Source organism: Theobroma cacao, chromosome 1, assembly GCF_053813885.1.
Source record: "Theobroma cacao isolate CCN51 chromosome 1, ASM5381388v1, whole genome shotgun sequence".
Classification (NCBI taxonomy): Eukaryota; Viridiplantae; Streptophyta; class Magnoliopsida; order Malvales; family Malvaceae; genus Theobroma; species Theobroma cacao.
The window spans coordinates 7,296,320-7,313,404 of NC_142639.1; the positions used below are offsets into that span (position 1 = coordinate 7,296,320).

Below are 17,085 nucleotides of genomic sequence, written 5' to 3' on the forward strand. Positions count from 1 at the left end.
AGTTCAGTTGCTGGAAACATAGAACTCAAAGCACACACAATCCTTTTTTGGAGAAGATGGTTTGTCAATATTTAGTTGGAGGACTTCTTGCTTCTGTCTTGGGTCTTGTTTTGATGTACAAGAAAATTCACAACAGTTTTTCTTCGAAGAATGTTCAGAAGGAGAACTGTTTGATGAGCTTTGATAAGGGAATAACCCATGATTCAGAGATAGGTGAGAGTGCGGATATAATCATTGTTGGGGCAGGCGTTGCTGGTTCTGCCCTTGCGTACACTCTTGGCAAGGTGATAAATAAGTCTCTTCCTGTTTAACAATCTCTGTCGTTCTCTTGATTTCCTTTCTTTTCTCTCATTCGTTTAACGAGTTCAAATGCTTCTTAAAATGCATTTTTGGTGCTCTTGCATTTGAGAGTAATGCTGATGAACCATGTTTTCTACTGATCACTATTGAAGGATGGACGCCGAGTGAAAGTGATTGAGAGAGACTTGACTGAACCTGATAGAATTGTTGGAGAACTTCTACAACCAGGAGGTTACCTGAAATTGATGGAGTTGGGGCTTGAGGGTAAGCATAAAGGATTTTCTTGTATTAGTTATGAAATTGCATATATTGTTATGGAAATTTGTTATGCACTCTTATTTTTATATAAATAGCAAATGGAATAGCAGTGACCAATCATAGAAATAGGCACTATGATTATAGTAATATGTGATGTAAGCTATATGTACGTGGTTGCAGATTGTGTGAATGAGATTGATGCTCAGCGCGTGTTTGGATATGCTCTGTTTAAGGATGGGAAAAGCACCAAACTATCATATCCCTTGCAACATTTCGAATCAGATGTTGCAGGGAGAAGCTTCCATAATGGACGTTTCATTCAAAGAATGAGAGAAAAAGCATCAACCCTTCCCAAGTATCATCTCTGATCTCCTAAAATTTCGCCAAGTTAGAAGTGATTTAAAATACCAATTCCTTACTTATTTTCATTGTCGATCAAATTTGTCTTTATAGTGTGAAACTAGAACAAGGAACTGTCACATCTCTGATTGCCGAGAATGGAACTGTTAAAGGGGTGCAGTACAAAACCAAGAATGGTCAAGAGCTGATAGCTAAAGCTCCCCTCACAGTTGTATGTGATGGATGCTTCTCAAATTTAAGACGCTCTCTCTGCAATCCAAAGGTGAAAATGATATGTAAATAATTTTTATTCAATTAGAATCTGTCATGGAGTTAATCAACTGTTATATATGTCACACTCTTTTATTTGAAATAAAGGTTCATAAATGTGACAGATTTCTTTGAGAAATTGTCGTCCATTGTTTCATTCAAGTGTTCCTTCTGCCTATATTGTGCAATATTCTTTAGTGTTTGTCTTCATTTAATAAATATATCTGCAGGTTGATATCCCCTCTTGTTTTGTTGCTTTGGTCCTGGAGAACTGTAAGCTTCCATATGCAAATCATGGACATGTTATCTTGGCGGATCCTTCTCCTATCCTGTTTTATCCTATCAGTAGCACAGAGGTTCGTTGTTTGGTTGATGTACCTGGACAAAAAGTTCCCTCCATTTCTAATGGCGAAATGTCTCATTTCTTGAAAACTGTGGTGGCCCCTCAGGTATGAAGTCTCAATCACTTTCTCTTTGCATATTAACTTGGTTGCTTTATTATGTTGCTTTCTTTGATTCAGTGAACCAGATTAGAGGAAAAGCCCGTTTTCTTAGTTTACCATTCTATATGTTTTCTCAATGCACTAGAGCATTTTGATTTTCTATTGATGATATTGGCTACGACAAGAACACATTGTTGTTTCAAGCATTTCTTTTGAAGTTTTACTTGGGACTAATAGAAGGAGTCTGCATGCATGCCAGATCCCCCCTGAGGTTTACAATGCTTTCATATCTGCAATTGATAATGGCAACATAAGAACAATGCCGAATAGGAGCATGCCTGCTGCTCCATATCCAACTCCTGGTGCACTTCTGATGGGAGACGCATTTAACATGAGGCATCCTTTGACCGGTGGAGGAATGACTGTGGCACTGTCAGATATTGTTGTGCTAAGAGACCTTCTTAGACCTCTTCACGATTTGAATGATGCATCTGCCTTGTGTAATTATCTGGAATCCTTCTACACTCTACGTAAGGTAAGCAAAATATAACTCTGTATCTTAACACATATTTCTGCACTTTATCGTACATGAGGAAATCACATACTCAAAGCTAAGTACTGGCAAAATTAGAATTATACAGCCGATAATTGACTAATCAAATACTGTATGGACTTTTTATTTCAGCCTACAGCATCTACCATAAACACTCTTGCTGGTGCTCTCTACAAGGTGTTTAGTGGATCATCTGATCCAGCAAGGAGAGAAATGCGCCAAGCATGCTTCGATTATTTAAGCCTTGGTGGTGGTTTTTCAAATGGGCCGATAGCTTTACTCTCTGGTATGAATCCTCGCCCAGTGAACTTGATCCTACACTTCTTCGCTGTGGCTATATATGGTGTTGGCCGCTTACTGCTTCCATTCCCTTCATTCAAACGTCTTCTACTTGGTGCTAGATTAATTTCGGTTTGTATCTTCATTTTCTTGTAATTTCTTCTCTTGTGTATTTTTGCCTTAGTCTAAGATCTTCTACATTTTGAATTATTCAAGGTAATCTAATAGGAATTCTTGATTTTTCACATTATTCAGGGAGCATCAAGCATCATTTTCCCTATACTCAAGGCTGAAGGAGTTAGACAAGTGTTCTTCCCTGTAACCATACCAGCTTATTACAGAGTTCCTCCTGTTAATCTGTGACAACAGGAAACACAAGAAAATGAGTAGGAAAATATATACCACCAAAATTGTATTTTAGAACCATCAAATTCTTTTACATTTTAATTTTTTTAATTTTTATCTGTAGTATACCATCTCTTGTCAAAAATAGAGATGGGGATCTGTAACAGTGACAAAAAATTCCATTTGATTTAACAGCTACTTCTAGATTTCTAGGACTTAAAGCTGTTGAGATGTTTTTAAATTGAAGTTGTAAATTTTCCACACTAAATGGATTTAATTTTGAGTACATGGCATTGGCAGGTGCTTGCTTCACCCAGTGATATGATTGCATAAGTCTCGAAGTTGCTTCACTATTTATATGTGTGCCATTGGACTGTCATATATCAGTTACGAGCTGGTTTTTCCTGAAAGAAAATGTGCTTGTTGAATGAGAAGATTCACAACCACCACAATCAAGAGAAAATTTTAAAATGTATCATCATACTTATAACCATCACTTGAAAGCCTCAAACTCAAGTAAGAAACTTCAAAGTGTATCAAATTGCTGAATAAATATGTATGAAACTATCTTGATCTCTCACTCCAAATTGGTGTTGCATCGAACCAGCTTGCACTCTTCTTGTAGATATTAAACACTTTGAAATTCTTCCTTGGCCACGAAAATCTTCCTTTGAAATTCTTCATCCAGACCAACTATAGCAGAGGAAGGCCAGGCATGATGCACCACATAAGTGCCAACTGTGATTGCAATTCAGTTCTTTCTGTTCTAAATAAATGCGATAATTAACTTCCATATATATTTCAGGAAGCCACGAAGAGAAAGAAAGGAAAAGCTTGTCAGTATTTCTTTCTCTGCAGTTATGATGATCTAAAAGCGTATTGTTTTTAATGTAAAAAAATCATTGCTTTTGGATTCTATTCGATTGAGTTAAAACTTTGTATTGCTGTATCCTACCAGGTCCGCTGACAGCTTCTCTCTCCGATGGCTTATTCATGTGTGACTTATTCAAATCAACATGTTCCATGGCAAAAAAGGTTGGCACACCTTCTATATGCGTACCCCATTCAAACTTCCACTCTTTGAAATCGCACTCCATTCCAAATGCTTGAGCCTGGGATCAGAAATTTTAAACAATTGCCTATAAACACAACCCTGCTAGACCCGTCTGTTTTGCTTTTGGTGCGTGATTGAGAAGACAAAAAACACAAAAAAAGGACAAGTAGAAGGTGATGAAGCCTTTTTTTGGTATAGCTGGAACACTTCTTCTCTTGCCGACCTTTTGCTCAAATTAACTTGGACTTGGCTTAACCCCTCCGACAAAAATTCTGTCCTTTTCTCTAGGTATTGATTTTTTCTAAGAAAGCCTGCAACCGTACGTATCGATGGTGCCAAATATGTCAAGATTTTAACAGTCTTTGATAGTAGATGTTTCTTTCTATCATCATTTTCCCAAGGAGGATGGAGTACGGAAGCAGCCAAAGTGAGACGACTTTGTGTAATTTGCTGATTTTTTAGGCTCTAAATTACTATTTTAGTTAGAGGGATATCGATTGAATAAGCTAAGCTAATTAGGAATATCAGCCAGAAAAACAAATCTTTGTGTTTTCAGACAAATTCTTTGTCAACCTATACTTTTCCTTTTCCTTTGAGAAGTCAGCCTATAGTTTATGCAATACATATAATTGCATTTGTTATTATGCACACGTCTAATTCTCTGAACGACTACCTTTGGTTCCATGTAGCTACATATCAATAAAATAACAGGGCGGCCAGAAATATGCCGCAAGCAGCACTAGCCTGAGACTCGGTCTGTCACAACTGTCTAGGATCAACATTGTTTTGTCCAATTTTCCTAGTAGAGTGCTCAAATGATTTATGCCGGAAAAATCAGCCCCTAAAAGAAATTATATATACAAGCTAATTAAACTAAAGTTTCCCTCTTTCCATCCACCAGAAAGATGTTAAAGTTTCAGCTCTTTCTTTTCCTTGTTTTCAGAATTCTGTTCTTCTCAGAACAATTTTGTGGTACGTATCTAATGGGCATCTGGTTCTATATGCAGGAGATCCTTTTATAACTTTTTTCCCTCTCAGATCTTAACTTCAGACTAACAAAAAAAGAAAAGAAAAATACCAGTGCTTGTCTACAAATTCTAGTCATAATGCCAACTAAATATTGTAATATACATATGAACATACTTAAAAATTTTTAACAGTCCATTGGTTTCCCAGCATGTTCTTAATCTATTGTGTAATATGGTTCAGATGGCAAGGTGATGATGGAGTACATTGGAGCCACTGGCGTTCCTGTTAGATTTGATCCTGTTCCAATTGAAGATGGAATTGATTTCCACTTCATACTTAGTTTTGCTGTTGATGCTGATCCCTCTGGCAATGCCCAGAATGGCAAATTCTCAACATATTGGGCAGACACATTAACCCCAGAATCCGTTGCAGCAATCAAGAAGCAGCACCCCAATGTGAAAGTCATGGCCAGCCTTTCCGGATGGAGCTTAGGCGATAAAGTCCTCCGCTGGTACAACCCTGTCAACATCCAGCTATGGATATCTAATGCCTTTTCATCATTGAAATCAATAGCTGAAGAATATCATCTCGATGGCGTTGACATCGACTATGAAAACTTCCCGAAACGTAATTCAACTTTTGCTTATTGCATAGGTGAACTCATCACCCTCCTGAAGAACCAAAGTGTCATTTCTATAGCCACCATTGCTCCGTTTCACACTACAACTACACCCTACATTGAGCTGTTTGAGAAATATGGAGATGTAATTGACTTTGTCAACTATCAGTTCTACACTGATAAGGTTAGGAAACCAAAAGGGTACTTGGAAGCTTTCGAGCTTCGAGCTGAACAATTCGATAAGGATAAGTTGTTGCCCAGCTACGAAGTCAATGGGAGGGGGATTCAAGGTGATGCATTTTTTGATGCCTTGAGCCTTTTGGAGGCAAATGAGTTTACTGTTAATGGAGTTATGATCTTCTCAGCGGATGCTTCTTCCTCCAATGACTATTACTATGAGAGGAAATCACAAGATTTCTTGTTAAATTCTACTAGCGTATGATGTTGCTGCGCAAATTTTACCTAGAGTAAGTTAAAACAAATTTGGCCACAGGTGAGTTATAATGTGTACGTATTGCTGTAATGAAGATGAATTTTATCAGATAAATAATATTCAATTCTTTGGTAAATAGTTACTTTTGGTCCGGTTTAAGAAATGAATTGATAATCATATTTCTTGATCTCAAAATGTGATGCTATGATTGACTATCTGTACTATTTACAACCCATTTTTTTATGTTACCTTGCTAAATTGAATTTTTATCAGTACTAAAGAAATTATGATTTTTTTTTTTTGAAAAGTGATTTTATTATTCATAGCCGGAATGCTACGTGAAATCTCCCGCCTGATTGACGAGACTCTGATGACATTGAAAGCCGGTTTGGGGAGAAAGTCTTGTACATACAAAACAGAGTTGCTACTCGTGGCTGTTAAAGAACCCGGTTTAGTTATTTGTTTGATATCCTGTGTAGGATCCTTGGCTTTTGGTTGGCCTTGCTTAGGATCCTTTGCTGCTTTTGTGTGCTGCCTGTGTTGGATGTGCAATGTAACTTTTGCAATTGTACAGTTATTTTACCCTCAAAAGTCCTTTATCAATTCAATTAAATACTTGTTTTGACATTATTGATGATAAAAAAATAAAATTCGCTTTTTTTTAAAAAAAAAAACAACAATCAATATCGGTAGATGATCAGAAACAAAAACAAGCATCACAACCGACTGAATCAAACAAAAAACCAAAGCCTAACCGGGGAACAAATCAACTGCAAAGCTAGTATAATCAAAAATCAAGTGATCGCCGAAATTGGAAGCCGCTTCCCTCCACAGCAAGAACATGAAGCCGATATCGAAAACTCAAGCCTTCTTAGACATTTAAGATCTCCCAAGTGCCATGCATGAAAGAGCATTTGCTACTCCTACCAACACCAGCCTTCAGCAACACAATCTGAGCGGCAACCTTGAAGAGCCTGAGCAGAAAACCACGAACAAACAGCCAGCTCAAGCAATCATCTCCTCAAAAAAGACGGAAGAAATGAGCCCCCCATGAGGCCCATAACCAACCTCCAGTCACCACATGAGAGAAAAGAAATTATGATTTTACTTCAATATAAATGGTGAAATCATCAATTTTATTCGAATTAATAATTACTTTTGATTTTTATGTTGTTGTTTTGGTTATTTCTTCATTACATATTAAAAGAATAAAAAATAAATGATAAAACTCATGTCAGAACAAAGGTAATTGCACATAAAAGAAATTTAGATCAGGCAGCAGCAGGAGGAAGCATAAGAAATTCAAAAAGGGCATGGCTAGGTGGCTTGGCAATAAAACTAGCTAGATGCATTGCATATCACGTGGAATTTTGGGGTGCATATAAAGGATTGAGGTTGGCATGGGAGTTGGGATTCGGCAAGATTGATCTACAAATTGATAGCCTGTTAGTGGTTAATGCCATTTCTTCACAGTTAATGAATCCATGTGTCAACTCAGACCTTATAAACTCCATCAAGATGCTTCTTCAAAGACAATGGGATGTTCATATAAGACATGTAAACAGGGAAGGGAATGTCTTAGCAGACTTTATGGCAAATAGGGGTTCTCTTTGGAAGAATTTTTTTTATTTTATAGGGACCCTTGATTTCAATATAAATAATTTCTTTCCAAAAAAAAAGATATATATATATATATATATATATATTTTATAAAAATTTGTATAACTGAAAAGAGAAAAGTAGGAGAATATTAAAATGAAATTCATTAAACCAAGCAACAAAACAGACACTATTCGAAACATTACAAATTGGAATAATGAACCCCAACAACGGTTCGAAAACTAGCACAATCAACAAGCCTGTCTTTAGAGTAAATTGCTAAATATAGAATGAAGCTTAGACTACGTTTTTCACAATGACACATGAAACGAGAATGGAAATACCAAAAATAGCTACTCTATCCTAGCAATAGGGTAACAGAGATAAAATCTTCCGAGGACCTTTCTCTTTTCCATTTTTTTCATCGATTACTCTCTTAATGTCTTCAGCTATGGCCTTTGCATCCATTGACACGCCAAACAGTCCCCTCCTTGACAATCCACAACAATACAGGTTCTTTTGGCCCTTCCAGTGGTGTGGAAAATTATTTTTAGGCAACCCAGTTTCATTGAGAACATGTTCATAATCCTGTACAAAACATCAATACCATATTTTTCAGTCTATTGAAGCACATGGTTTCATAATCTTTTCTGTCTAAGGGAAAAGAAATGGAAAAAGAAAGAGTGGAATTTGTAAAATTTTGCCTTGAGCCATTCATTAGCTATGCTTCTATAGCCAGTTGCAAAAACTATTGCATCAAACTCTCTCTCAGCACCATCCTCAAACAACACCTTCTTCCCGTTAATGCTAGATATCCCTGGAACAACCTATCGAGCATGACAGAAATAAAGAGCATGAGAATATATAATTCGAGCTAATTTATCAACTTTAATTTAATAATGTTTCCAAGTGATCTGCCAGTATCAAATCCATCTCCAATTAGCGATTGCATTTCTTATGTGACGGGGAAAAAACACCTTAATTACATGGATTTTGACTCCATATTTTAATAATTTGAAGTAATAGGAACACGAATTGATTTTTGCTCGCTACAAATGATAAAGTTCAGCCTACCATGAAAGATGACAGGTAAACAAAGTACCTAACTAATTAAAAGATTTTTATCTTATAAATTTCTGAGGGTAGAATCCAAAAAATACATAAAAAATTTAAATACATGTTACGCGTTTAAATGTTACAGTATTACCAGCACGTGGGAGAATCATAATTAATTAAATGCTTATAAATAAAATTTTGCTAGTTCATAGATAATATGAAGTGTAGCCTATCATGATAGATAAATAAAGTAGTTAATTAGAAGGGTTTTATTCTCTAAATTGACGATAGAATTTAATAATCTCATAAACTAGTTGATTAAATAAATGCATTTCACACGTTTAAATATTGTCAATAATTTATAAGGAAATAATACTAAATTAAATGCTTATGACGAAAAAAAATCTATTAGCTCATAGGTAATTAAAAATCTCTAGCAACAGATAAAATATATAGTTTATAATCATTTTATGCTTATGAATTAAGCAACAAAAAAAATGTAAAACGGAGAGAAAATAGAAAAGAAGAAACACAATATTGGCATTAATAAGAATTCGATTTTATTGACCTTTATCTCTTTAGACTTGATCTTGTCAACAGTTCCAACATCAATTACTGGAGCTCTTCCTGCTGTTGCTTTGAGATAGAAAGGACCTTCCTTCGGTCGACGGATTCCATACTTGGATAGGTCGCCATACTTTATATTTGCCATTAGTAACACCATGAAATCCACCACAAAAAGGGGCAGATACTGGGAGATTATCATCCCTAGCCGCACCATATCTTTGCTTACCACATGAAACTGCAAAAGAAGAGCCAGATTTAAAATAATTTTTTCTTTTCGAAATCAAATTTAAGGATCATTAGATAACCTTTGAGGAAAAAACATGAAAGCACATCAATAATAATTAAAATTGCATGTCTCGGTGTCGATTTGTTTATTGCTAATAGTAGAGAAGCAGACAACATCCCTTTGCATGCTAGAGATGAAGACAGGGAGGGGGAGGGTCTTACAGGATTTCGGATAACAATTGAAGTCTGAGCTCCAAAAGTTAAAAGGTCATAAGATATCTCCATACCCGAGTTACCGCATCCTACGACCAAAACATCCTTGTTTTCATACTTGGAACCAGATTTATACTCGTTAGAATGGATCATTTCTCCCTTGAAGCTATCCAACCCTGGAAGGTCAGGAATGTACTTGGCACTGTTTTCGCCTGATGCAATCACCAAGAACTCAGCAACATAAACTTCCACATCCCCTGATTGCATGTTCCTCGCTTCGATTCTCCATTTTCCATCAACTTCATCATAACAAGCCGATTCAACAGATCGATGATATTGAGGTTGGATGTTAAAGGTTGAAACATATTCATCCAGGTACTCAACAAACATGTCTTTTGGTATATAAGTGGGGCTATCGGCTGAGTGAGGCATGTACGGAAGTGAACAAAATTCTTTGGCTAAATGGAGTTTCAAGCGATCATAAGCTCTTTTCTTCCAAAGAGAAGCATAAATATCTTCTCTTTCAAGGATTGCATGGGGAATGGAGTGAGCTGATAGGCATACAGAAGTTGCAAGGCCTGAAGGTCCAGCTCCAACAATCACAACCATATTCTCCATATCTTTTCTTTGGTATCTCAAAGAATCTCTTGGGGGTGAAATGATGAATAGTAGTTAAGAATCACAATTTATAATGAAATGATTTGTAGTAGTGAAGAATCACAATTTATAATGAATTGTAGGGTTTTCATATATGGAATGAGTAATGACAGAAAATCTGCATTTCTTTATACCTGGATTCTTAGTTTTAATTGATTTTCCATTATTGCAGATGCCATTTATAAGTGTTTTTTGAATCTTGCTATCTCATTGGATGTTAGTGCTCACTTTTTATATATCTCTCCCATTCTTAACATATACATATTAAGCCTCTTTATTGGGACAAATTGACTAACTTTTCTTACCATATAAAATTAATGTATGTGGTCAAGTGGGAATGATATACGATTGTATTTGGACTGTATTTTATTGATTTCAACTAAGATGAATGCATTTTACTTGCATAGGCAACTCTTGGGCTCTTTGCCGAAAGGACTTGCCGTTCACTGTAATCTTTCAATGATAAAATGAACTTTATTTGGATGCGGGAAAAAAATGTGGGGATCATACTGATGTTTTTGATAAAAAGGAAAAATAGAAAGAAAATAAATAAATAAAGAAATAAATAATACTAACAGCACGTTTGGTTCGCGGAATAGATAGGAATGGAATAGAATAGTTATTACGTGGGAATAGAATAGAATAAGTATTATGTAGTTTGGTATGATGAATGGAATAGAGTAGGAATAATTATTATGACTTATTACAGTGTTTGATTGGTAACAATAGCTTTGGAATAAGAAAGGAATAGAAAATAAAAAGATAAAAATATCATTTATTATATATAATTATTTATTTTTATTTTATTTTTTAAATATTAATAATTTATAATTAATTAAAATATTAATAATTTACATATCAATATTTTAATATAATTTAATTACTTATATTTTAATTAATAATATTTTATGTATAATTTAATATTATTTTGATTAAAATATTAATAATTTTTATTTTTATTTTTATTTATACTCATTAAAAATTAAATATATTAATAATTTAATAAATAAAACATTAATAGTTTAAAATATTAATATTTAATATTTTAATCATATTAATATTAATAATGTTTCAATTATATATAAAATATTAATATTTTAAATTTTACAAATAATTTATTTTTTTTATTCTATTTTTGTCCTCTCTTTTTTTCATGGGCCGGTCGCCGGAAAGGCAACCGGTGTAACAAAACGCCGATCTAGTGCACCATGTGGCCGGATCTGGCCACTATGGCGCCAGATCGGCGCTTCCCCACGACTGGATCTGGCCGTGGAGTGCCAGATCCAACCGTGGGATCTGGTCGGGAAGCACCAGATCCGATGCTTCCCGCGGTGAGATCTGGCCGTTGAGTGCCAGATCTGGCTGGATCTCGGTTCAATATTGTCGGAAAGGACTAGATCGACGTTTTTCGATCATATTCGGTTGTTGCCGCCGTGGTCGCCGGTCTTGAGTTCCAGTTAGAGAGAGAATGAGAGAGGGAGAAGAGAGAGAAAGAAAAGAGAAAATGGGAGAAAAAAAGTATTTATAGGTATAGGGTTGTAATATTTTTAGGTTATAAGGGCTATTTTGGTCATTATATATTTGAAAGCTATTCCATGAGCCATGGAATAGCTATTACCGGGGGAGGGGGGAAGAGAATAGATAAAGATGACTTTTAACCTATTTGACAGAATTTTTATTCCCGCGGAATTGCTATTCCGTATTTCAATTTGATACCAAACAAAGGAATAAGAAATGATCGGGAATAGAGGGGGAATAGCATAGCTATTCCCCGTACCAAACGTGCCATAAAAGTTCAACGTTTGTAAGGGTAAAATTATAATATATTTTTAAAAAATAAGAACAAAATTATAAAATTTTAAAAAAAATAATGGAAAATTATAAAATTTTAAAACTTTGGAGAGAGCCCCAATAGCCTCTCTCCGCCTCTGCAATACAGATTCAGGTGGCAAGCCTCTGCAGTACAGGGTCAGGTGGCAAGCAAGCTATTGACTGAAATGGAGAGTAGCGGCATGGAGGAGTAAAGTCAACCCTAGTGCGAGTGTCGAAGTATGAATTTGGAGTGATGAGTAGAAAGTTTGCAGTAAGAACTAAGAGGGATGGCGGGAAAGTGCGAGGGGACTTGAGTTGTGCATAGATATTAGGAAGTTACAGCTAAGGAGAATAAATGTATATGGGCTAGATGTGTATTAATGCAAATGGGAAAACGTTAGCAGATCACTTCATTTTCACAGAAAAACCATGAACAATGTTGAAGAATAATTCTCAATCTGGAATTAAGCTTGCTGGAGTCATTGGCGGGAAGCTTTAGTGTGTTTCTTTGAGGAAGAATGTGGAAGCAAAACGTTGCCAAGGCCGAATTTAACTCCTCCTTCGGACAAAATCTTTGCTTCATTATTTGCCTCCCTTGTTCACCTATCCCATTGGTTGGTGAGCTGATTTTATTTTCTCTATTTTCTTATGTTACTCTGTATAACTTATATAACGTTTTTATCTGCCTGGGATGTGAACGATCGGGAGATGTTTGTCTTGGTTTGAACCCGTTTCGTTGTATTCTGGGCTTGTAATGCCTGTATTATGTGGCGGTAGGAATGCAACATACACCGCATTTCGTTGCTTCTGGTTCTTCTAACCAGAAAATGCATCTGCTTTGATATGAATAAAATCAATGTACGAATCAAAATGAAAAAAAAAAAGGGAGGGGTTTGGAAACTTAACTAGCACACGCAGAAAGGCTGTTTTTGAGTAAATTGTTAAATATAAAATTACACTTAGACTACATATTTCACCATGACACATGAAACTAGAAAGGAAAAACAAATGATAAGTACCCTAACCCAGGGACAGAGTATCAGAGATGAAATCCTCCGTGACCCTTTCATTTTTCCATTTTTTTCATTGATCACTCTATTAATTTCTTTAGCTATGGCCTTTGCATCCATTGACAAGCCAAATAGTCCCCTCCTTGACAATCCACAGCAATGCAGGTTCTTTTCTCCCTTCCAATGGTGTGGGAAATTATTCTTAGGCAACCCATTTTCATTGAGAACATGTTCATAATCCTGTAGAAAGCATCATTATCATATTTCTCAGTCTATTAAAGCACATGGTTTCTTAATCTTTTGTGTCTAAATGTAAATATATAAAATATGCAGCAGGAAAGGAAAACAAAATTGAAAAGAAATAGTGGAATTTCTAAAAATTTACCTTGAGCCATTGTTTAGTGACGCTTCTATAGCCAGTTGCAAAAACGATTGCATCAAACTCTCTCTCAGCACCATCCTCAAACAAAACCTTCTTTCCGTTAATGCGAGATATCCCTGGAACAACCTATCGACCATGGCAGAAATAAAGAGCATGAGAATATAAGATTGGAGCTAATTAATTAACTTTAATTTAATAATATTTCCAAGTGATCTGCCAATTCAAATCCATCTCCAATTAGAGCCAATTGGCGATTGCATTTCTTTTATGGAAGGGAAAAAAAACACATTAATCGCATTTCTTATATAGGAACACAATTTGATTCTTGCTCGGGAAATATAATAAAGTTTAGTCTGAAGAACAAAGTGCTTAACTAATTAAAAGGTTTTCTCCTATAAATCAAGCCGCAGAATTTAAAAATTTAATAATCAAATTTAAAGGCATGTCACGTGTTTGAATGTTCTAATATGATAGACGAGTGGGAGAATTATAACTAATTAAATGCTTATGAAAAAAAGCCTACTACTTACCGACAACATGAGTAGCCTATCATGATAGACAAATAATTTAATTAAAAGAGTTTTTTTTCCTTATAAATTAGTGGTAGAATTTAATAAATTCATAAAGAAGTCAATGAAATAAATTCATTTCACATGTTTAAATACTGTGGATAGTGTTTAAGGTAATAATACTTAATTAAATGCTAATGACAAAAAAAAAACCCTTCTAGCTCATAGCTAAATAATCTCTAGTAGAGAGATAAAATATATAATTTATAATCAACTTATGATTATGAATTAAGAAAAAAAAAAGGGTAAAAATGAGAGCAAAAAGAAAGAACAAGAAACCCAAACATTGGCATTAATTTGATTTTATTCACCTTTATTGCTTTCGACTTGATCTTGTCGACAGACCCAACATCAATTACAGGAGCTCTTCCTGCCGTGGCTTTGAGATGGAAAGGACCTTGGTTAGGTCGACGGATTTCATACTTGGATAGATCTCCATACTTTATATTCGCCATCATTAACACCATGAAATCCACTACAAAAACGGGCAGATACTTGGAGAATATCATCCCTAGCCGCACTATTTCTTTGCTTACCACATGAAACTGCAAAAGAAGAGCCAGGTTTGAGATAGATTTTTTTTTCTTTTCCAAATCAAATTTAGGAATCGTTAAATGAAGATATTATAAAACATTTGAGGAAAAAAAATGAAAGCACAAAAACAATAAGAAAAATCGCATATCTAAATGTCGATTTGTTTGATGCTAATATTAAAGCAACAGCCAACTTCCCTATGCATGCAATAGATAGAGACAGGGAGAGGGAGGGTCTTACGGGGTTTCGGATAACAATTGAAGTCTGAGCTCCAAAAGTTGAAAGGTCATAAGATATCTCCATGCCCGAATTACCGCATCCTACGACCAAAACATCCTTGTTTGCATACTTGGAGCCAGATTTATACTCGTTAGAATGGATCATTTCTCCCTTGAAGCTATCCAACCCTGGAAGGTCAGGAATGTACTTGGCGCTATTTTCACCAGAAGCAATCACCAAGAACTCAGCAACATAAACTTCCACATCCCCTGATTGCATGTTCCTTGCTTCGATTCTCCATTTCCCATCGACTTCATCATAACAAGCCGATTCAACAGATCGATGATATTGAGGTTGGATGTTGAAGGTTGAAACATATTCATCCAGGTACTTTAAAAAAATGTCTTTTGGTATATAGGTAGGACCATCGGCTGGGTGAGGCATGTACGGAAGCGAACAAAATTCTTTGGCTAAATGGAGTTTCACGCGATCGTAAGCTCTTTTCTTCCAAAGAGAAGCATAAATATCTTCTCTTTCAAGGATGACATGGGGAATGGAATGAGCTGATAGGCATGCAGAGGTTGCAAGGCCAGAAGGTCCAGCTCCAACAATCACTACAACATTCTCCATATCTTCTTCTTTGGAATCTCAAAGAAACTCTTGGGGGTGATATGATGAGATGTCTTTGTTAAATAACTAGTAGCACAATTTATAATGAAAATCTAGGCGGGTCGTGCTCTTTTGGACTTGTCCTTGGGAGATGAAGTGTTGTTGCTTCTGTTGCTCTGTTGCTCTGTTTTGAGTTGGATGCGTTTGATTTTCATGTGGCATGCATTGGCTTGTTGTTGGGTGGAGGTTTTTTACAGGGATTCTTGTTGCTGGATGTTACGGTAACGATGGATGTGGTTGAGACTTTGCTAAAGGACATGTGAAGTATCGATTATAGTATGAGTTTTTTTGTATGGACGTTTCTTGTGGCCTGATGATGGTTGAGATGGACCGTTTTTGGTGCTGGTTCTCCTTTGCTGGATCCTCTTGAGTTTGTTATTACTTGAAAAGATGGTTGCTTTGAAGGATGTTTGTTGATGTTGGCATGGATGCTTGGGTGTCGGTTTGGAGTATTGGATGCGTTTGTGAGAGACGCGTTGCTGTTGGGTCTCATGGATCTTCACTAATTCTGTTTTTGCCTTTCGAGTTCGATCTTTCTTATTTTGAGTATTTTTGTTCATGTTTGTTTTGTTCGTTGCTGACAACTGTTGAACTGAGGCTGGTATGTCTTGTTTTGTTGCTGGCCATTGATCGTTAGGGGTTGTGAAGAGGGTTTCTTTCTTCTGTTTTTTGTGTATATAGGTTGTTGAGCTTTTTTGGCAAAAAGTGTGGAGAGCTTGTTCTGTCTAGTGACTGGATCATTCTAGGGATGAAAAACCGTTGATGACGACTAAGTGAGCGGTTACGTCTATGTAATTGTACAGTGTTTTCCTCGCATAGGCCAAATGTTTATATGCTAACAGAAGTCTTATTTAGAGACTTCTGATGGCATATTGGCTGGAATGTTAATAAAATTGCTTTTTTTTTAAAAAAAACACACACAAAATTCTACCTTTCTCTTTTATTTGGATTCTTAATATTAGTTGATTTTCCAATATCACAGTTGCCATGTATATATCAATCTTTTTGAATCCTGCCACCTTATTGTATGTTAAGACACAGTTTCTACAGATATTTAGACGATAATGTATGGCTGTCCATTCTTATTTTTTTGAAAAGTGATTTTATTATCCATAGCCCGGATGCTATGGCATTGAAACCCGGTTTGGGGAGAAAGTCTGTACGGACAAAACAGAGTTGCCACTCGCAAAAACTAGTGGATGTTGAAGAAACAACAATCAGCATCTACAGATGCTCAGAAACAATAATCAGCATCACAGCAGACCGAATCAAACAAAAAACCAAAGCCTAACCAGGGAACAAATCAACTGCAAAGCTAGCATAATCAAAATTCAAGTCATCGTCGAAATTGGAAGCCGTTTCCTTCCACAGGAAGAACATGAAGCGGGCCGAGAGCGAAAACTCTAACCTTGGACATTTGAGACCTCCCAAGTGCCATGCATGAAAAAGCACTTGCTACTCCTACCAACACCAACCTCCAGCGACGCAATCCAAGCCGCAACCCAGAAGAACCTCCGGTCACCACAAGAGAGTTATATTAAGCCTCTGTGTTTTTTTTTTTCTTTCAAACAAAGTCCATTTTATTAGTAAGAGATAGTTATAAAAGCTTCACAGTTCAAATCCTTGAACTGGAACATAAATTTGCCTATGAGCGCCTAAAGAGGCTCCAGTGCTAGCGGTAGAAAACAAAGCCACTGGAGCAGGCGGGATC

General features: G+C 36.0%; 4 protein-coding genes across 4 annotated transcripts; 2 read left to right on the forward strand and 2 right to left on the reverse strand.

Annotated features, from left to right (window-relative positions):
• Nucleotides 1–56: 56 nt before the first annotated feature.
• Nucleotides 57–3,043, forward strand: LOC18611840 (squalene monooxygenase SE1-like). Its single transcript, XM_088806427.1, has 8 exons — nucleotides 57–284; nucleotides 453–564; nucleotides 739–913; nucleotides 1,012–1,180; nucleotides 1,398–1,616; nucleotides 1,870–2,145; nucleotides 2,296–2,574; nucleotides 2,698–3,043. The coding sequence occupies exons 1-8, from the start codon at nucleotides 57–59 to the stop codon at nucleotides 2,803–2,805; spliced, it is 1,566 nt and encodes a 521-aa protein (XP_088662553.1). The 3' UTR covers nucleotides 2,806–3,043.
• Nucleotides 3,044–4,746: 1,703 nt separating this feature from the next.
• On the forward strand, nucleotides 4,747–5,871 carry LOC18611841 (chitinase 2-like). The gene is made up of 2 exons (XM_018117060.2): nucleotides 4,747–4,813; nucleotides 5,051–5,871. Exons 1-2 carry the CDS (start codon nucleotides 4,747–4,749, stop codon nucleotides 5,869–5,871), a joined length of 888 nt encoding a protein of 295 aa, XP_017972549.2.
• Nucleotides 5,872–7,824: 1,953 nt separating this feature from the next.
• LOC18611842 (putative indole-3-pyruvate monooxygenase YUCCA10) lies at nucleotides 7,825–10,140 on the reverse strand. The gene is made up of 4 exons (XM_007048299.3): nucleotides 9,532–10,140; nucleotides 9,086–9,319; nucleotides 8,166–8,288; nucleotides 7,825–8,049 (listed from the first exon to the last, which is right to left on the reverse strand). The coding sequence occupies exons 1-4, from the start codon at nucleotides 10,138–10,140 to the stop codon at nucleotides 7,825–7,827; spliced, it is 1,191 nt and encodes a 396-aa protein (XP_007048361.3).
• Nucleotides 10,141–12,896: 2,756 nt separating this feature from the next.
• Nucleotides 12,897–15,338, reverse strand: LOC18611843 (putative indole-3-pyruvate monooxygenase YUCCA10). Its single transcript, XM_018117074.2, has 5 exons — nucleotides 14,727–15,338; nucleotides 14,264–14,497; nucleotides 13,387–13,509; nucleotides 13,011–13,241; nucleotides 12,897–12,914 (listed from the first exon to the last, which is right to left on the reverse strand). Exons 1-5 carry the CDS (start codon nucleotides 15,333–15,335, stop codon nucleotides 12,897–12,899), a joined length of 1,215 nt encoding a protein of 404 aa, XP_017972563.2. The 5' UTR covers nucleotides 15,336–15,338.
• Between the last annotated feature and the right edge of the window lie 1,747 nt (nucleotides 15,339–17,085).